Source organism: Mobula birostris, chromosome 30 (genome assembly GCF_030028105.1).
Source record: "Mobula birostris isolate sMobBir1 chromosome 30, sMobBir1.hap1, whole genome shotgun sequence".
Taxonomy (NCBI): Eukaryota; Metazoa; Chordata; class Chondrichthyes; order Myliobatiformes; family Myliobatidae; genus Mobula; species Mobula birostris.
The window spans coordinates 12788965-12810330 of record NC_092399.1 but is presented as its reverse complement, the minus strand read 5'-3'; the positions used below and the strand labels follow the sequence as shown (position 1 = coordinate 12810330).

Sequence of the window (21366 nt, the reverse complement as noted above, 5' to 3'; positions counted from 1 at the left end):
TTGGAGGGCGGAATTGGTTTTAAACAGTCATGTAGCCTGGAGACGTGGCCCTTCTGCCCGGCTGATCCAGTCCGGCCAATATTCCCATCTAAGTTAGGTCAATATTCAATGAATTTGACCATGTTTGGCGCATATTCCTGCAGATATTTCAAATCCATGCAGCTCTCCAAGTACCTTTTCGATGTTGTTAATGTGCCTGCCTCGACCACTTGCTTTGAAAGCTGTTGACCACGCTGGATGAAAAAGTTGCCCCTTGGGTTCTTGTCAAATCTCGCCTTAAAACCTCTGCCGTGGGTTCTCGATCCCCCCACCCTAGGAAGGAGACCAGGCAGTACTGAAGGCAGAGATGGAGACTTTGTTGATTTATTGAACAGCTGATGTATTTCAGAAGCGGATGTCAGTCGCGGAAGTGACGCACTGGAGTGTTTTGCGAAGCTCCAGTGGATGATCTCCTGTGATTAGAGAGAGACGCGCACACAGCGGGGGGGAGAAAGTCAGGCAAATACACACGGGCACGGAGGGAGCGATAGGTACTGACGTGCGCACACCGTTGGGACAAGCAGTTCCATTGACAGTGAAACCAACTCAGTTAAGTGGGGAAGGCACAAAGGGACAGGAAAGAAGACGAAGGGGAAATAGGGTAGAGGGAAAGCGAGGGAGAAATAGACCAAGAAAAGAAGGTGCTGAAAGGTAAGCTTCCCTTTAGTTCTCAAAACTGTGTAAGCGGGTGGGAGAGTAAGGGGACGTGACGGCAGGAATAAGGCACCTAGGAAATTTGAGACGGGGAACCAGTTTCTCACAATTGATGGACATAATGCGATGGAGAGAATGGGGAAATGAGAGACCGGAGATCCGGGTTCAGGCCCAGCGCATCTGCCGGCAGCGAAACGAGGAGGAGTCTTGATGCGGGTTTGACAGGCGAGCAGATTTCAGGGGAGTCTAAATTTGATCGGGGTTTGCAGAGGCCGGATGCCGGTGCCGGTGCCGGTGATGCGGACGGGACTACATTTTTAACGCTTTAGCCAGATGCATCTTTAATGCAGAGTTCTGCAGCGGTTGCTGAGTGACAATTCATATTGGCGAGTTTACCAGTCCCTGCAGTCCGAATCCCGAGGCAGCCCATATGGTATCGGTAACCGGAGTTGTGAGGTAGCCCGGGCCGAATGGTGGCGTGTTAGACCGACAGGCGCGCACATCCGCTCGTTTATCTGCAAAGTGTTGTTGTAATGCATTTAGTTTTGAGATCTGATTAAATCAATGCGTCAGTTCAATAATCTGGATTTAATTCTACGAGATACGAAGCTACTGGGGTGAGTATCTGAATATTTGCCGTGGTATAGAATCCCAAGTTTTTGTACCTTTCGTGTTCTCGTTCTCCCAAGTGCTTTACAGACTACGAGTTACAAACGCTCATGCAGGAGAAGGCAGGAATAATTAGCACACTTGACGATCGCTTTGGTTGAGGAATTAATGTTAACCCGAGCACTGACCCCTCCCCTCCCCTTTATCCTTTCGACCGTTGCCTTCCGAGCTCAGCAGGCAGTTCTTGGTGCATGGGCACACAAGTAACAGATTTTCGACGCTGCAGCTTTCAGTCAACACGAGGAACAAGTATTGGCTGAGGTAATAATGTTCCCAAGTCGAAAATCAAAATGCTGCAGATTCTAGAAATCTGAAAGAAACATGGACCATACTTGGCGACTTGTGTGAAGAGAAAAGCTGAGTTAAGATTTCTGGTCAACGATTTTACGTCAGAGTTACAAAGTGGAAGAGGTATAGAGAAGAAACGTAATCACTGTAATAGTGATCAAGGTGGCACAAATTGTGTCGGTCCTGATTGAAAATTATGATTCGGATTCGCTAATTGTAGAAATCTATCTTGGTGACGTGTAGGGAGAGATACTGGAATGTTTGGGTAACGGGTGACAGGGTGGAGATAAGTCTCTTCCAAAGGAGATGTAAGGCGCTCCTTCCTTCCACTAGCCCGCAGGTCACCCTTGGGACCTGCTTAGCGTGCCCCCTCTCCCACCCCCAAAATCGGGTTTAGTGAAGCCATGGGAGCAGGTGGTGGATGGCGGTAGGCGCAGCTGGCGCATATCACGAGTCCTGACGCTAGGTAGACGATCTCTGAGGGACCATTGGTAACGGCTGGGGTCACCTGTCTTGTAAAGATACTGCCCAGAAGAAGGCATTCGCAAACTACTTGCCCAGAGCAATCATGGTCAAGACCACGATCATCTATGTCATATGACAGGGCACATGATGAATGAATGACTGGAAATTTGAAATGCAAAATGCTGGAGGTGTTGGCAGTCTGGGTAACTCTTCTGCCTCAGTAATATGCTGTTCCCTTTGCATTGCACCCCTTTGTGCAACTGGAGGAGATGCAACCACTGTCCTTTATATCTCCTTACTTCCCACCATCAGTAGATTCAAATATTGTACTAATTAGATACTGCTTATATTTTGCATACTGCATTCATGATGTGTGCATTACACTGGAAATTTGGTGATCCCTTTTGCATTAGGTGTTGCTTTAATAATGTACTTGGTGCCCGTTACTTTGGTGTGTAGGGCAGTAATGAAGATAGCTTTCCAAGTCATTGCGGCACGCAAACCAGTAAACTATATGACAAGGCTGTGGTCCGTTTGGGGGTTTAATAATCTGGCAAACCAAAAGCAGAGGTCAAAGTGAGCATGGCTAATATTGAGCTTCTAGTTGCTTTAATCCTTCACTCCATTTCTATTTTGATCAATACACTTGGCCTCCTATTGCTGCAGCAAAGCCAAATGGAAGCTTGAGGATTAGTTTCTTTTCTTCCAACTTGGTATATTACTGCTCAGAGAATGTAATTGAAGTTCTTAAATGCAGTGTTTTTTGGCCTTTCCAGTCAACACGTTAGAACTAGCCAGTTTTGATGAAAGGTTACCCTGACATGTTTTATTTTTCCCTCTTCACTGATGCTTTCTTATCTGAGGATTTCCAACAATTAGTTTTTTTTTATCACTGATTTTTTATATATATATTGAAATGAAATTTGCAATCTCAGTCTCAACATTTGAAGTGAGGTCACTTAATGCTTAGTTGCTCTGTATTTATTGTGGAAAATTAAAATTAAATATTATTAAAGAAAACTAATCTTTATGTATAACATTGCTTTTGAAAGTTACTTACATTATTTGCTTTAACTGAAATGTAATGAATTTTAAATTGATGGGTGGAATATTTAAAGGGACTGTTTCATATATGCACAATGCACTCTTACATTTCATCAGTGAATCCGTATCAAATAACCAGACCTCTAACCTTTTGGAGTAACTAACAGTTGTTTTTAGATTGTAAGATGGAGCACTCTGCAAGACATGGTTGTATTGGAAGAACTACAGTACTGTGGAAAAGTCTTTGACATATATAGCCAGGGTGCCTAAGACTTCTGCACAGTACAGTAGTAATTTTGTGTATTACACTGTTCTGCCACAAAAAGAACAAATTTCATACATGTGTGAGTGATGATAAACCTGATTCTGATTAAGAGTCTCCTTTATGGACTGAGAGTGGGTAGGGAGCAGGGAGAGAGTAATCATGGTTGGGAAAATAGGAAGAGAGAGTGGAGGAAATCGGAAGCTCAGAGAGACATTCTGTAATGATCAATAAAGCAATTGTTTGGAATCAGATGAGGTTGCCTGGTGTCTCGGGGCTGGGTGTGCCTGCAACCACGCCGTCCGCCCCTGCTATCCTTCTCCGCCACCTGCCCCACACCCCTCCTGTGGTGCTCCACCCTTGCCATTCCCAACACCCTTTGCTTCTGCCAGATTTGCATACTTGCTCTCCACTCCATGTTAACAAATACAGTACTGTGCAAAAGTCTTAGGCACCCAAGTGCGCACTCTATCTAATACCATATACCTCAGACTTTTGCACAGAGTTTTATTGGTGGTAAGATAATTTTCTGAAAATTAATCTATTTAAAACGTGCTGCAACTTAAAGTTTTCTATAAGCACAAGATCCAGGGTATTTTCATTTTGTCCTATTTAAACAAAAAGTGTGTAAATCAAAATGTGGCATAGACAAGCTTTACCAGTAACTTTAGTATTGATATTAAATTAATATCAATTTAATATATTAAATAATAATTTATTAAAATTAAATTGATATTAAATGTGGATATTTTATTATCAGTATTTTAGTATATTTTAAGCAGAATTGATGACTGTACTCATCAGTCACTGCTGCTGCTTTGATCTCTGGTCATTTGTAGAGAAAAGTAGAACACTTAATCAAAATTTTCAGGCATCCATTTAAGACAAGTTAGAAATGAGCCTTTTTTTCTGTTATATTGTTGATCTTGGGCACAGCACTGCTATATATCTGTCATGATAGGAAAGGTGAAAAAGCAATGTACATTTATTAACATAAAACAATGTATAACATTTAAGAGTGTAACACTCGCTTGCCTAGTGGCTTAATCTAGGGGTTGGTAACCCCCTTGCCCGACCAAACTTAATAAATCTCGTTTGGGTGGACGCTGAGCGATGTGTCCCCTGAGCTAAAACAGTACCCAGAAATAACAAACAGTACACAATATGTGGTTAAATGATTAAGATTTATAACTCTTACTTGGACTATGTGGTTAGTAGAGAAACAAAATATAAAAGGAAAAGGCACCCATTATCTTATTAGGCAGTCTGTGCACAAGTCATTGGAGCTCACTCAGCACGATCTTCTATTCGATCTCCTCCGTGCGCCGCCAACCCCCAGACTCCCGCCCGGAGTCCACCTGGTCAGGCGGCCCATCGACTTGCTCAAATTGCGTCTCTTCTCTTCATTCCCCTCATGCCTTCTGGCAAAAGTCCGTGAAACCACAGCTTTCAGACACACGAGAGAATAATATTTCCCCCATTGGATAGTCACCCATTATCTCTAGTTATAACCCAAACATTGCTGCTACAGAGAAACCATTACCTCATCAGTTAACATTACAGAGAATCCATTACATTAGCCTTAGCAGTTAACATTGCAGAGAAGCCCTTACAAGAGTTTAATGTTGATTTTCTGGAGTAAGAATTTTTATTTTCTGGTCATTTCAATTCCCTTCTGTCCAAGTATGGTTGAAATCTTAACTCAGTATAGTTGCAAGAACAAGTGAATTTGCATCAGGCCTCACACTTGGCCCCTCAAGCCTGTTCTGCTATTGAATAAGATCCTGTTTTTTTTTAAACATATTCCCATCTCAAAATGTTTGCCTTAGTAACAACTGTGCCTCAAAAAAGTTTGCTTCCAATACTGTGTAAGGGAAAGCTGCTCCAAGAATTTCCTCCAAGTTAAAATATTTTATTTCCATCTGTCTTAAATGGATAATCTTTTGCTTTTTAACCAGTAACCCCCTCCCCATATCCACTTGCAACAGGAAACATTTTCTCCACAGTTCTTGTATGTAGCAAGTTAGTGAGGAATTGGCGTAGAACTTTAAGAACATTTTTGGTATGAATTTCAGTAGGGACAGTCCAAGGATGACTTTTAATTTGAAGATTATGGTATCTAGAAGCAGCATTACTATGTAGTGCTGCAAATTTTCATGTGGAGTTTGCTGGTGTGATTTTTTTTATCATGACATTTTGTTATTGAAGCTTATGGAATGTGCATGGCTTTGTTTCCTTTGTATTTGGGGAAGATAGAAGGCAAATCTACTGATGACAGTTATAAATAGAATTAGGATGACATGGGGAATGATATAGAAGACGATGAAACTTTTTACTGGCAATTTCTGGTGCAAAGTTAGGAGATGGAATATTTTATAGAATATTGAAAGGATGGACTGGTTAAATTCTTATTCAGAATATTCTTTCAAGTTTGCCCTGCTCCACACTGAGAATTTTTTTATCATCCTCAGTTAAATCGTTAATTCACCGTAAGACATAGGAGACTTGGGCCATTCAGCCCATCAAGTCTTCTCCACCATTCAATAATGACTATTTTATTTTTCCTCTAAATCCTATTTTCCTGCCTTCTCCCTGTAGCTTTGACGCCTTTACTAATCACGAACTTATCAACTTCTGCTTTAAATAAACACTATGACGGCCTCTGCAGCCATCTGTGGCAATAAATTCCACAGATTCGCTACCCTCTGGCTAAAGGAATTGCCCCTTATCTGTGTTTTCTATTCTGTGAGACAGTGCCCTCTGGTCCTAGACTCTTCTCACTATTGAAATATCTTCTCCATATCCACTCTATTTCGGACTTTCCATATATGCTCCATTTCAGTGAGATTCTACCCCTCCCCCCCCCCCCCCCCCCCCATTCTTCTAAACTCCAGAGAGTCCAAGTCCAGAACAGGCAAATGCTCCCCAATCATTCCTGGGACCATTTTTGTAAACCAACTCCGGACTCTGTCCAATACCAGCACCCCATTCTTAGATATGGGGTCCAGAACTGCTTATAATACTCAAAATGTAGTCTGACCAATGCCTTACATAGCCTTGTTTTTCCTTTGTTCTAACCCTCTGGAAATAGACGTTAATGTGCATTGTGTTTTCCTTATTGTTGACTCATCCTGTAAGTTGACCATTAGGGAAACCTGCACGAGGACTCCTAAGTCCTTTGCGCCTCTGATTTCTGAATTCACTTCCTGTTTAGAAGATGGTCTGTGCCTTTACTCCTTCTACCAGACACTTCCCTATCCTAATCTGTCCAAGTCCTTCTGCAGACTCCCTGCTATTTCAATACTACCAGTTCCTACACCTATCATCTGCAAACTTGGTCACAAAGCCACCAATTCCAATATCCAGATCATTAACATATGACATGTAGCAGACCCAACACAGACCCTTGAGGAGCACCTTGAGTCACCAGCAGCCAACCAGAAAAGGCCCCCTTTATTTCCACTCTTTACCTCTTGCCAGTCAGCAATCTTCTATCCATGCTAGTATCTTTCCTGTAATACCTTGGGCTCTTATCTTGTTAAGCAGCCGCAATTGTGGCACCTTGTCACAGGCCTTCTGAAAATTCATGTAAGCAACATCCACAGACTCCCCTTTGTCTATTCGGTCTGTTATTTCCTCAAAGAATTCCACCATATTTGGCAGGCAAGATTTCCCCTGAAAGAAACCATCCTGACTTTGGCCTCCTTTGTCATGTGCCTCCAAGTATCCCGAAACCTCATCCATAATAATGAACTCCAACATATACCCACCCAGTGAAGTCAGGCTAGCTAGTCTACAGTATAATTTTTTATCTTTTGCCTCCCGCCCTTCTTAAAGAGTGGAGTCACATTTGCAATTTTCCAGTCCTCTGGAAGCATTACAGAATCTAGTGATTCTTGAAAGATCACTACCAATGCCTCCATTTTCTCTTTAGCTACCACTTTCAGAACCTTATGTTATAGTTCATCTGGTCCAGGTGACTGAAACACCTTCAGACCTTTCAGCTTCCCAAGTACTTCCTCCATAGTAATAGCATCTACACTCAAATGCACCCCCCCCCCCAATCACTTGAATAGCTGCTGGTGTCTTCTAAGTGAAGATAGACAGAATACAGTTTGTCTGCCATTTTTATGTTCCCCTGTTTCTCTACTCTCCTTTACCACTTATCTAGTGGTACTGTTGTCTCTTTTACTTTTGATGTGTCTGAAAAACTTTTCATATCCTCATTTTATATTATTGGCTACCTTGCCTTCACATTTCACCCTTTCTCTCCTTAATGCTTTTTTGTTGCTTTCTGTTGAGCTTCAAAGGCTTCCCAATCCTCTAGCTTCCTGCTAATTTTTGCTATACTTTCTCTTTGCTTTTCTTTTGTCTTTGACCTCCCTTGTTAGCCATGGTTGTCTCATCCTCCATTATTTTTCTTTGGGATGAGCTGCTAGTTTTTCAACCAAAATTACATGTTGTAATTTACTAATTGCACCTCGTTGTAGGAACATTAATGGTTTGTTTAGAATTGTTAGGAGTGAATGTAGTTACGAGGTTCAGATGACGTCAAACTGAACCTTGTGAGTCAGATTCCCAAAGCTAAAAGTACATTCTCTAAAGAAAACTATGATATCAAAGAATTTATTTTACAAAATGATTCAAAATGTGCATAGTAACCTTTGCAGTATATCTTTTTCATAGCAAGTTGCTAAAAATAACATCTAATGCAATTTATTATGAATGGTTAATTGATTGTCAATAAATTTAAAATGATAATAATTGAATCCTGTGAGCAGGTACTCTGATATTTAAACAATGGTGAATATATGCCTTGTGAAGTAGAATAAAGCAGTGTAAAACTTCAATTCAAATCATGTAATTCAGTTGACAGAACCAGTCATGCATTGCTGTCCTTCATAATCCTAGCTGCTGGCAACATGGCATTAACCAGAAACAATATTTAATAAATTCAGTGTATGAATTTCACTTGCACATTCTTTTCCAAGTAATATTAGCTTGTGCTACATCTCTAGAACAAAGGACGGTTAGAATTAGATTACGTTAATAAACAGAGCTTGAATTGGTAACCAAAAGTATAAAGGTATCACTTGTCCTTTAACTAACAGAGGTTTTCACTCTGTGGCTTTTCATTGTTGATTGGTATCCTGGCTCCTTCCACTTCTCTACATGTGACAGCTGATATTTTATGTGTGGAGAAGCTAACCTTTCACTGTAATACTGAAATATATCTGCTCATTTGCCATTTTTATTTCTCAGTAAATTTCTAATATTTTCAAATCATTCTGTCAACTTAATTTCCAATTCTGTTGGAATATTTGCAAGAGTTATATCCATGTGCAGAATTTTGATTATGTAGTGTGCCAAGTCACAGATGTTGTGTTAGTCTAGTATTTTTATTTCTCTTTTATTTCTCAATACCTGTGGATTTTGATAACAACTAAGAAAATGAGCATAACTTTGGAGTTATGTTTAGTGCTGTATGATAACAAAAATATCATTGTTTTCAAATTCTACCATGTTTTGGCCATTCTGCTTGTCTCTGTATTTTCTTCCCCAATTTCTGACCTCACATTTAAAATTTTAATTGATCCATTTTTAATAGCTGCGCTGCCATGTACTCTGGTATATTTATATAAAGTTTATATTTTTTTGCAGTTCTGCTGTAAAGCAGGTTATGAATATAAGATATTTGATAAATGGAAGCTTTGTTGCTGTGACTCTCCAAATGTGGTGGAGGATTAAGTTAACTAAAAGGCAGACAACAAGAGGATTATCAATGTATAAAACAGCCTTGAAGGCATTTAAAAAAAAAATCTTAAAGGCTTTTTTTTCTCTTGGAAATTAGACTGATTGTGAAAACCTGCAGTTCCCAACTTTGGAAGATTTTAAAAATATCTTTGGAATTGGCACACTTTCCATGTTTGTGACTGAGTAGTCCAGTGTTATTGCCATGTTCTCTACAACTTATTTTTTGCACTATATAGGGCGGTTTGTTTTAGAGTTATAGAGTCATAGAAAGGTACAGCACAAAAACAGGCTCTTTGACCCGTCTAGTCCTAACCATTTAAACTGCCAACTCCCATTGACATGCAGCAGGACCAAGCCCTTCCTACTCCAAACATCCGAGTACCTATCCAAACTTGTCTTGAGTGTTGAAATAGAGCTCGCATGCAGCACATGTGCTAGCAGCTCGTTCCACATTCTCACGACCCTCGAAGTGAAGAAGTTTCCCCTCGTATTTCCCTTAAACTTTTCTCCTTTCACCCTTAACCCATAATTACTAGTTGTAGTCCCACCCAATCTCAGTGGAAAAAAGTCGGCTTGTCTTATCTATACCCCTCATAATTTTGTATACCTCCACCAAATCTCCTCTCAATCATCTACGCTCCAAGGAATAAAGTCCTAACCTGTTCAATCATCCCTTATAACTCAGGTCCTGCAGAGCTGGCAACATCCTTGTAAATTTTCTCTGTACTCTCTTGATATTGTTAACGTCTTTATTGCAGGTAGATGACCAAAACTGCACACAATACACAAGTTTGACCTCACCATCATCTTATACAACTTCAACATAACATCCCATCTCCTGTACTCAATACTTTGACTTATGAAGCTAAAAGTGCCAAAAACTTTCTTTACAACCCAATCCATCTGAAATATATTTTAAAAACTGTTTTAGTAAGTGTTTTTGTTTGTGAGAAATACCTGTTGGCGAATGATGCTCAAACTGGATGGAGGAATTGGATTGATGGAATGCTCAGAGAGCCAACATAGACCAGGATAGGTTGAATTGCAGCCTTCTATGTTGTAAAAGCTTACAACAAAAATGAATATACACTTGACAATGCTGGTCATATTACTAATGTAGGGAGCATGGCAGCTCAAACAAATGCAGCAAGCTCCACAAATAGCACTGACATAAATGATCAGATCAGATGATTTTAACCTCCTTTGTTTGATGAATAGTTATTTTGACAGAGCTGCATAAACTCACCACGCTTCTATGGATAAGAGAGTGTTTGAGGCTTCAGAAATCAGTTCGCTTTATATTTTTCAGACATGTCATGGAACATTATGGGCAGTTTAATTGGTGAGAAATCCTCTTTAATAACTTCAAATATTTTTCTACTCTCCATAATTGGGTTGCAGTTTGACATCTTTTCACTTTTCAGTGGTTTGCATTGTTAGCTAACATTAAGGACTTATTAGTAATATAAAAAGGAGGGGAATAAGGCTAACATACTCATGTGAATACTCGTTTATAACACTAGATAGCAGGGATTTTGCTTCCTGAATACTCTTGAGTGTACCTTATGGATTTTTGGGCTGTTGATCATGAAAATCACAATAAAATTTCCCTATCATGCACCAATTTTTTGAAATCACCTATAATTGTGATTTCAATTCATAATTCAAGTCAATTAAAATGTTGCTCACAATGTATGCAGAGAAGTTTTCTATCTTGTCCAGGCTTACCTGGGCATACTTAGGTAGGGCGGATGCTGCATGGCAGGAGAGTCTTTAGAAAGGCTATCAATTTCTGTGAAAGCTTTTGATATTTGAGCCAGACATTTCCCAGAATAACTGATGCCAAGATGAAGGAAGGCATTTTTGTTGGTTCACAAATCAAATAGGTTATCAATAACAGGCAATTTGAAGAACTTCTAGTGGGACTGGAGAAAATCGCATGGAAGGTATTTAAGGATGTTGTTGCGTTCTTTCTTGGCAACTGCAGAGCACCAAACTACATGCTGCTGGTTGACAACATGGTTCAAGCATACAGAACCATGAGGTGCAACATGTCACTGAAGATTCATTTTCTGCATTCCCATTTAGATTTCTTCCCTGCAAATCTTGGTGCTGTTGGTGACGAGAAAGGTGAAAGATTTCACCAGGACATTGCGATCATGGAGAAACGGTATTAGGGCAACTGGAATCCATCAATGCTGACTGATTATTGTTGGCACTTAAGCGAGAAGCCTCAGGCACTGAGCACAAATGAAAATAGTCAACAAAATATTTTTAGCTTAGTTGAACTATTGCAAAGTGTTAGCACCATTATGCAATTAAACACATTATATTCAATAAAAATTAATTTCTTGGTTCTCCAAATTCCTTCGAGATACGAGTAGTCTGAATTTATATTTGTGTTCAACTTCAAGCAGTCTATCATAAACAAAAAAAAAAAAAAAATTCTCTGGAGCAACACTATCGAAAAAAATTTTTGTCCAGTGTAATCCACTGTGGAATATCCCATTGTTCCCTCATTTGTGCATTGAATCCAGGGTAATGCATTCTTTGGTTTGTTACTAATGTCATAGTCAACATAACGTTACTTCAAATACAATCTCAGCATTCTTACTACTGATAAGAAAACTTTTTGTTCCCTTCTGTAATAATATTGTAGTGCTTTCAATTGCCACAGCAAAACCTTTAATTTTATATATGGTTACCATTTAAAATGGCTAATAGAAATATTAGTCTAATTGAAATATTTCCTTTAATTGACTGTGAATATATTTAGCTTTCTGTGGTAAAGATGCCTGCCGATGTTGTATGATATCTGCACTGGACTTTGAGGCAAGTGGTCCCGGGTTCACATCTGGCCAGCTTCTTGCGCGCTTTCCATCTGTGCTGGGTTGAGCATCGAGCTGGCGACTCGGCCTCGTTCTTTTTATAAAAAAAAACAGGCACAAATACTAAAAGAAATTGCGCGGTTGCCGCTGGATGCGCCACAAGGTGCGGAAAGGAGCAACAACTGTGGTAAAGGTCAATTTCAGGGACAGTTGATTGAACATGAATTTTCAGCTTTGATACCAGTTGTTTGACAGCACTAATAATGTGATTTGTGCTCTGTGCAGGTAATCGTTGTCTTCAGTGATATGGTGGCCATGAACAGGAGCCTAGAAGATTTTCCTTTCTCTGCGATGTCTTCTGTAATAGCTTGGATGTTCTTTAGGCGGACATGTATTTCAAAGCTGAAGGACCTGCTGTATATCTTCTTCTATCTGACCACATTGAGTTCATTTACAAGTAAGTCACACCATCTGATCTGATCATAGACATTTCACGTTATTGCAAGCAGCTTTACGCTGAAAGACTTAATCCAGTTCAAAGTAAATGAACTAATTGATTTACGAGGGATGATTGATAAGTTCATGGCCTAAAGTAGAAGGAGTCAATTTTAGAAAACCTCGCACATTTATTTTTCAACATTGTCCCCTCCTACATGTACACACTTAGTCCAGCGGTCGAGAAGCATACAGATCCCTTCTTTGTAGAAGTGGTCCACAGCAGGGGTGTTTGATAAGTACGTGGTCCAAGGTAGAAGGAGATGAGTTATACGGTTCTCGTTACATGCATGTGCAGTTCAACGACTTGAGTGAAAATGCAGAAAGTTTGAAGATTGTCCTCATCTCCTTCTACTTTAGGCCATGAACTTATCGATCACCCCTGCTGTGGACCACTTCTGGAGGTCCAAGACGCCGACTTCTACAAAGAAGGGATTCGTATGCTCCACGACCGCTGGACTAAGTGTGTAAATGTAGGAAAAATAAATATGCTAGATTTTCTAAAATTGATTCCGTCTACCTTAGGCCACGAACTTATCAATCACCCCTCGTATTTGACGAACACCACTTCCTCATATTTCAACAGTGTATCAGCCTGTAATGGGTTCTCTGGATAGCACCTTGTATCTTGTGTACATATTTTCAGATGCCATCTGTTGAAAGTTGGATGAAAGAATGGGTATTGACATTTTAGGGCAGTGGTTCCCAACATTTTTTATGCCATGGAGCCTTGCCATTAACTGAGGAGTCTGTGGATACCAGGTTGGGAACTCCTGTTTTAAGGAGATGTTGATACTGATTTTTTTTCCAGAACAAATATGCATAGTCCTACTTTTCCCCATATTCACTGAATGAAAGTGTTGTTTTATGTACCGTTTCAGTTTTTCATTTGCTACTTTCGTCTATATTTTGGAGCTGCTTTTGCAACACTAGTTAACTGCATGATTGAACCTGAAATGAATCCTGGTCTAAAGGCCTGAGCCATTCATCATCTTTTTCCTCTCCCAGGGAAGTGAAAATTGCTGACTTTTCCTGCACCACATCTAAATCTTAACTGTTATGAGGATATTTAAAGGGAGTGCACCACCATAGGCACGTCACAATAGTATTTAACGTCGTTCCTGAATGCATAATTCAGTCTTAAAACCCTGACAATCTGCATCTGTTTATTCAGAAATCCTGACTCGCTCATTAGACCAGAATGAGAGCCAGGAGTCCCGAGTCCAAGTTGGCTCTGTGACCAGAACCAAGGCCCCCGAGTGCTGCTGAGGCCAGTCTGCCCTGGGTGTGCTGCTGGGATTGGGGTGCGGAGAGCTGGGCGTCAGGGCAGTGAGTAGGTTTGTGTCCGGAGCAGGAATCCAGAGTGCTTGCATGTTTCCTATTCCTTTCAATGCTAAAAAGAGGGCGTTTAGAGATGGAAACAGGGAGGAGCTGAGGGCAATTCAGAGGGACCTGAAAGCCAGGATCAGGGAGGCTAAAGACAGGTACAGGAAGAAGCTTGAGTGGAAACTCCAGCAGAACAACATGGGAGAGGTCTGGAGGGGGATGAGGACCATCACTGGGTTCCGGCAAACTAGCAACAGAGGAGCTGAGGGCAGTGTGGACACAGCCAACGAACTTAACCGGTTCTTAAAAAGATTTGACATTGTGACCCCTGCCCATCCTCCACATGAGCCATCTGTGTTGGCCCCCAATCAACACATGTTCCACTCTCCCCTCCTACCCCTCCTCACAGTCCCCCACCCTGCTCTCATGACTATACCCCTCCCCCACACAAAACCACCACGGTGGGCTTCACGGCTGAACAGGTAAGAAGACAGCTGAAACGTCTCAACCCAAGCAAGGCTGCAGGACCAGATGGTGTCAGTACCAGGGTGCTCAAAGCCTGTGCCCCTCAGCTATGTGGATTACTTCGCCATGTATTCAACTCAAGCAAGGCTGCAGGACCAGATGGTGTCAGTACCAGGGTGCTCAAAGCCTGTGCCCCTTAGCTATGTGGATTACTTCGCCATGTATTCAACTCAAAGCCTGTGCCCCTCAGCTATGTGGATTACTTCGCCTGAGGCTCCGGAGGGTTCCTGTACTGTGGAAAACGTCCTGCCTCGTCCCTGTGCCGAAGACACCGCGCCCCAGCGGCCTCAATGACTACAGACCGGTGGCATTGACCTCCCACATCATGAAGACCCTGGAGAGACTTGTTCTGGAGCTGCTCCGGCCTGTGGTCAGGCCACACTTAGATCCCCTCCAGTTCGCCTACCAGCCCCGACTAGGAGTTGAGGATGCCATCGTCTACCTGCTGAGCCGTGTCTACGCCCACCTGGACAAGCCAGCGAGCACTGTGAGGGTCATATTTTTTGACTTCTCCAGTGCGTTCAACACCATCCGCCCTGCTCTGCTGGGGGAGAAGCTGACAGCGATGAGGGTGGATGCTCCCCTGGTGTCATGTGTTCTTGATTACCTGACTGGCAGACCACAGTACGTGTGCTTGCAACACTGTGTGTCCGACAGAGTGATCAGCAGCACTGGGGCTCCACAGGGGACTGTCTTGTCTCCCTTTCTCTTCACCATTTACACCTCGGACTTCAACTACTGCACAGAGTCTTGTCATCTTCAGAAGTTTTCGGATGACTCTGCCATAGTTGGATGCATCAGCAAGGGAGATGAGGTTGAGTACAGGGCTACTGTAGGAAACTTTGTCACATGGTGTGAGCAGAATTATCTGCAGCTTAATGTGAAAAAGACTAAGGAGCTGGTGGTAGACCTGAGGAGAGCAAGGGTACCGGTGACCCCTGTTTCCATCCAGGAGGTCAGTGTGGACATGGTGGAGGATTACAAATACCTGGGGATACGAATTGACAATAAACTGGACTGGTCAAAGAACACTGAGGCTGTCTACAAGAAGGGTCAGAGCCGTCTCTACTTCCTGAAGAGACTGAGGTCCTTGAACATCTGCCGGACGATGCTGAGGATGTTCTACGAGTCTGTGGTGGCCAATGCTATCATGTTTGCTGTTGTGTGCTGGGGCAGCAGGCTGAGAGTGGCAGACACCAACAGAATCAACAAACTTATTCATAAGGCCAGTGATGTTGTGGGGATGGAACTGGACTCTCTCACGGTGGTGTCTGAAAAGAGGATGCTGTCTAAGTTGCATGCCATCTTGGTCAATGTCTCCCATCCACTACATAATGTACTGGGTGGGCACAGGAGTACATTCAGCCAGAGACTCATTCCTCCAAGGTGCAGCACAGAGCGTCATAGGAAGTCATTCCTGCCTGTGACCATCAAACTTTACAACTCCTTCCTTGGAGGGTCAGACACCCTGTGCCGATAGGCTGGTCCTGGACTTAATTCATAATTTACTGGCATAACTTACATATTACTGTTTAACTATTTATGGTTCTATGACTATTTATTATTTATGGTGCAACTGTAATGAAAACCAATTTCCCCCGGGATCAATAAAGTATGACTATGACTATCATGACTGGGTTCATGGAAAATGTATCTGGCTACTTGCAGCATGTTCTCTTTATAAAAGAAATAGATGAAATTAAAGTGTGTTTGAGTATCTATTTATTTATTGATTGAGATACAACAACGAATCAACTCTTAGAGCTATGCCGCCCAAGCAATCCCCCAATTTACTCCTTGCCCAATCAGAGGACAATTTACAATGACTTATTAACCTACCAACCGGTACGTCTTTGGACTGTGGGAGGAAATCCCGTGGTCACAAAGAATGTACAAACTCCTTACAGGCAGTAGCGGGAATTGAACCAAGGTCGCCTGTACTGTAAAGCATTGAACTAACTTCAACGCTACCGTGCCACCCCAGAATAACATTGAATTGTCCTGAAAATGGGCTAATCTGGCACTATCAATGTACAAAGGCTGGCATGTTAATCAGTTTTACTCTACTAGTAATAGCAAAATACATTTGGGGTAGAAATGACATTTAAGTCAACCATATGTGCAGTTTGGACTTTTAATTGTTTAATTATGTTCAAGGGTTGGATTTATTATGAATGCGTCATATTTTTAATCTTGTCCTGGAATATGGGTCTCATTGGCTATGTTTAATACTCATTATTAATTGCCTTTAACTACATAGCTGTATATTAAGCATATTCACCCACTTAGCACAAAAAAGTGTCACTCAGTGGAAAATCGTGTATGTGTATAATTATTGCTCTAGAATTTGATCTTGATTCACCAATCTGTAATTGTATGTAAATATGTCACCACTCAAAATACAAAGTCACTTTCTCAATTTTAATAACTGAACGTTTAAGTTTATAATTTTAAACATTTGAAGAATGCTGAAAAATTAGTGTTAGGGTTGTGCTTTATGCAAATAGCCAATAAATAATGATGCACTTTTGATCAACGTGCATTGTAAAACTTAGTTTTCATTTTTTATGCAACACTCATTAAATAAAAGGATGGACTAGATGGTGTATGTAAGTTGGCATGGAAATTCTACTAGCAGCAAGAAGTGAGCATTGCAGACAATAGCCATCATTTAGTGCAATGCAGAAGCAAGGAACATAATGAAAGTTGGGTGTGGTACTCACCAGTGAGTTTAGGGACGGGTCATAATATGCTGAACAAAGAAGCCAAATACATTTTGTATCTAGACACTTGGCTTTTGAAAGTCTTCATTAAATAAGTGGTTTATGGCTTTTAATTGTAATTAATAATGTTTGTGATTAACTTTTAAGAATAGTTTTAAGATTTAAATTAAAAATGAAAAATGTTAAACTTTCGGAAGCACTTGGGTATTTGGAAGCAGCTTTTTTTTAAAAAGAAAGTCTTTTATAACATTAGCCAGCCGGTGGTGTAGTGGCATCCGCATTGGACTTCGAGACATGTGGCCCTGGGTTGGAATCTGGCCGTCTCCCTGCACACATTCCATCCGGATTGAGTGTCGAGCTAGCACCTCGGCCTCGTTAAAAAAAAAAGATGCTAAAGAAACGGCAGGATTGCTGCCTGATATGCCACAAGGTGCGGAAAGGAACAACAATCTATAATATGAGCTTGTCAGAAAGACTACTAAATAGTCAATAGGCAAGGTTTTTATGTTGGTAGCCTGCTGATTAACTTGCATGAAGGCAATGGCAGTCTTTCTTGGGAAGAGTTAGCAGCTATGTGACTGCAAAAGACAAGATGCCAGCTGAATTCAGTGAAGTCCACATAATGGTTACTTGTAGATTATTTGCCTTGAGCACATTCCTAACACCAAACCAAACAATGCCCAAGCTTTTGTCTATGTTCCAGTGCACATTCTCCCACTCGCACTAGAGCATTGTAATCGTCAGTTGTTACTATGAATTTTAATGAGTACGAAAACACGAGTTTTATTCTTTTATAATGTCAATAATATCTAAATGAGTGAATCATGCATGCTCAGTTTGCTAATCATTCTTGACGTGTACAATATTATCTGCTGAATACCAGCTGTCAGATACCAGCTTGTTTCAGTACATAGTCCACAAGATTACTCTTGGTTAAATTTTCGGCATAAATCTTATAATAGCACTCATTGTTTCAAATTTGGCTTTTATGTATTTTTAATATAGCTAAATGAATGTGAATTTGGACATGTTTCATTAAGGATCAAAAAGCACTGTTTTGTAAATGGCAGCTGCATCCACACAGCATCTATTAAGTTTAAAACATTCTCAAATATAGTGTGATCTTTTCCACTTAAATTGCTAGAATGTTTCAGCTTCTCTTTAGTTCCACAAACTTTATTGATGGTAAATCAGTGAAATATCCATTTGGGAAATAACAAAGAAATAGCAAGACATCTTTTATTTCAGGCTGTGTTGGCTAGTCCTCATCAGTCTGGTTTTAATATTTTTCTTAAATATTGCCTTGTTTAAAGTTAAGTTAATTTAATCTTTATTTTTATGTTTTTAATCCTTTACTCTCTCTTTCTTTTTTCTCAGAAAGGATATTTGTAAGGATTTATTTGTTTGTTGATAGAACTTTATCTGAGCTGAAACATGCCATCGTTTTAATTCGTACAGTAGCAATCCTTCGCAATTGAAACCATAGAGGGGATGCAGAGGAAATTTACAAGGATGGTGCTGAGATTGGGGAGCGTGCCTTATGAGAATAGGTTGAGTGAACTCGGCCTTTTCTCCTTGAACCAACGGACCTGATAGAGGTATACAAGATGATGAGAGGCATTGATCGTGTGGTTAGTAAGAAGCTTTTTCCCCAGGGCTGAAATGGCTAGCACAAGAGGGTACAGTTTTAAGGTGCTTGGAAGTAGATACAGAGGTAAGTTTTTTTACGCAGAGAGTGGTGAGTGCGTGGAATGGGGTGGTGGAGGCCGAAATGATAGGGTCTTTTAAGAGACTCCTGGATAGGTACATGGAGCTTAGAAAAATAGAGGGCTATGGGTAAGCCTAGGTAGTGCTAAGGTGAGGACATGTTTGGCACAGCTTTGTGGGCCGAATGGCCTGTATTGTGCTGTAGGTTTTCTATGTTCCTATGTAGCCATTGGTGAGAGTGGGTTGCAGGAGAAGCAGAATGTGAAACTCAATGTTCCGGGATTCTGTGGCTTTGAATGTGATTGAGAGGGAGGGATGGTATTACTCGTCACTTGCACTGAGGATGTATTGGTGGAACTGAGGACTGAGAAATGGATGATAGGTAATGGGGTTCTATTATAGACCCTCCCACAAGAGTATGGTGAGATGGCAGGTGTATGGGGTTGAGTGGAATCTGGGATCAGCCATGATGGAATGGCGGAGCAGACTCGATGGGCTGAATGGCCTATGTTTTGTGTGCTTTAGCAGAGCAAATTTGTAGGGAGCTATCAGAAGTGGCAAGAAACATAATATGGCATTGTGTTAGAAGGTGTTTTCAAGAGTGGAGACACATTTGCAACGTGTCAAAGGTGTTCAACAAAGTTTCCCTAATCAATATAACGATAGAGAGAGTTGACGTGGATAGGCTTTTTCCATTGGGAATGAGGGAGATTCAAAGAAGAGGACATGAGTTGAGATTTAAAGGGCAAAAGTTTAGGGGTAACATGAGGGGGAACTTCTTTACTCAGAGAGTGGTAGCTGTGTGGAACGAGCTTCCAGCAGAAGTGGTTGAGGCAGGTTTGATGTTGTCGTTGAAAGTTAAATTGAACAGCTATATGGACAGGAAAGGAATGGAGGGTTATGGGCTGAGTGCAGGTCAGTGGGACTAGGTGAGAGTAAAAGTTCGGCATGGACTAGAAGGGCCGAGATGGCCTGTTTCCGTGCTGTAATTGTTATATGGTTTCCTGGTATTTTGCTATCAATATATATGGCTGTTTAAGTGTTAAGTGTCACAGAACAATTGCAGACTATGATAATTTCCCACCAAAGCCGTCAAGCACTGTAGTTTATTCAGGTTGCCCAACACCCAGAGGATATTTACTGAGCTGAACTGTGCACTGAGAGGTAAGATATGCTGAACATATATAACTGGGCAGATGCTCATTGGCCATTAAAATAATGCAAATCAGTAATGTATTACAATTACACAAGAAGATGTTCTTGAATTAAGTGGAAAAGTACTGCATGGTTAGAGACAAAACTCGAAGTAAAAGGAATTTTTTAAAATCATGGCAATGATGAGCTGGCCTCTTTGGCTTCTGAGTATGCCTGAGGCTTTTTGACATTTTCCTGTTAAGAGAAACAGGATCTGCCCTGTCATTCTCCTTGAGTATCAATGAGATTGCCGCCTCCTTCAAAGCTCCACTAAGTATGGGAACCCATGTCTCTCCAGCAGTCTGTGGACCATGTCTTAAAATAAAGTCACTCAGCAGGGATGTGGGTGCATCTCGGTATGAGGGTGCTCCTAGGTGTGTGTTGTGAGGTCAAAAGTTCTGGAAGAAAGATTTTTTTTTTAGGAAGGTTGGTAAGTGATCAAGAGGTATGGATCTGCAGGATACTCCCTTGTAAGGAATGGATTGGTTAATTGTGGAAACTACAAGTGAGAGCCAATTACAGGGTTGCACTAGTTTGTAACTCATTGACCAATTATAGAAACATAGAAAATAGGTGCAGGAGTAGGCCATTCGGGCCTTCGAGCCTGCACTGCCATTCAGTATGATCATGGCTGATCATCCAACTCAGAACCCTGTACCTGCCTTCCCCCTGATCCCTTTAGCCACAAGGGCCATATCTAACTCCCTCTTAAATATAGCCAATGAACTGGCCTCAACTGTTTCCTGTGGCAGAGAATTCCACAGATTCACCACTCTCTGTGTGAAGAAGTTTTTCCTAATCTCAGTCCTAAAAAGGTTTCCCCTTTATCCTCAAACTGTGACCCCTCGTTATTGGTGTTCCTGCCTCGTCTGGACCAATGGTTCCACGGCTTGAAAACCTTTTCACTGCGAGGTGAAGGATAGCAAGTAGTGAAATGATATACAATACTTGTACGGCTGAGGTGATCAATAATATTACAAGTCCAAATGACTGTATAATGAACTAGATAAGTAAAAAGAGAAACACTTTTGGGTGATGAAGTTTGGATATTGGTGTAGGGAGGAATAGAAAATGTAAACATACTCTAAGTAAAGTAAGTTTAAAATTAGACTTTCATTATCTGATTGAGATTTTATTTTCAAGTTTCTAGCATCTGTATAATTTACTTCTATGTTTAGTGTATTTATATTTGCAGTCACTGTACTGTGTGTCTGTATTTTAGAGAAGCCTGCAGTTGTTGAAATCCCTATGCTTCCTAATCTGCCTGCTGCTTTCACTTGCAGGAGTAGAAAATGCAGTCTTTTTAAAAGAAAAAAAATGCATGGGGCTTGGAAAACTCCCATGCTAAACTGAGCAACCAGATGCGATAGATAAATATCAGTAACAGTAGGCT

The 21366-nt window shown here is 41.0% G+C and overlaps 1 protein-coding gene across 4 annotated transcripts in view; it reads left to right on the top strand.

Annotated features, from left to right (window-relative positions):
- Window positions 1–21366, top strand: part of LOC140190583 (dyslexia-associated protein KIAA0319-like protein) — a 95313-nt gene that overhangs the window by 628 nt on the left and 73319 nt on the right. Inside the window, exons 1-3 of one of the 4 annotated variants that reach the window (XM_072247271.1) lie at window positions 449–690; window positions 1044–1310; window positions 12289–12460. In XM_072247271.1, coding sequence (XP_072103372.1) covers window positions 12310–12460 — 151 coding nt within the window. In that variant the 5' untranslated portion in view covers window positions 449–690; window positions 1044–1310; window positions 12289–12309. Of the gene's footprint in view, window positions 1–448; window positions 1311–12288; window positions 12461–21366 lie in introns of those variants that run through there. The other 3 variants (XM_072247269.1, XM_072247268.1, XM_072247272.1) reach the window with 3 other exon arrangements.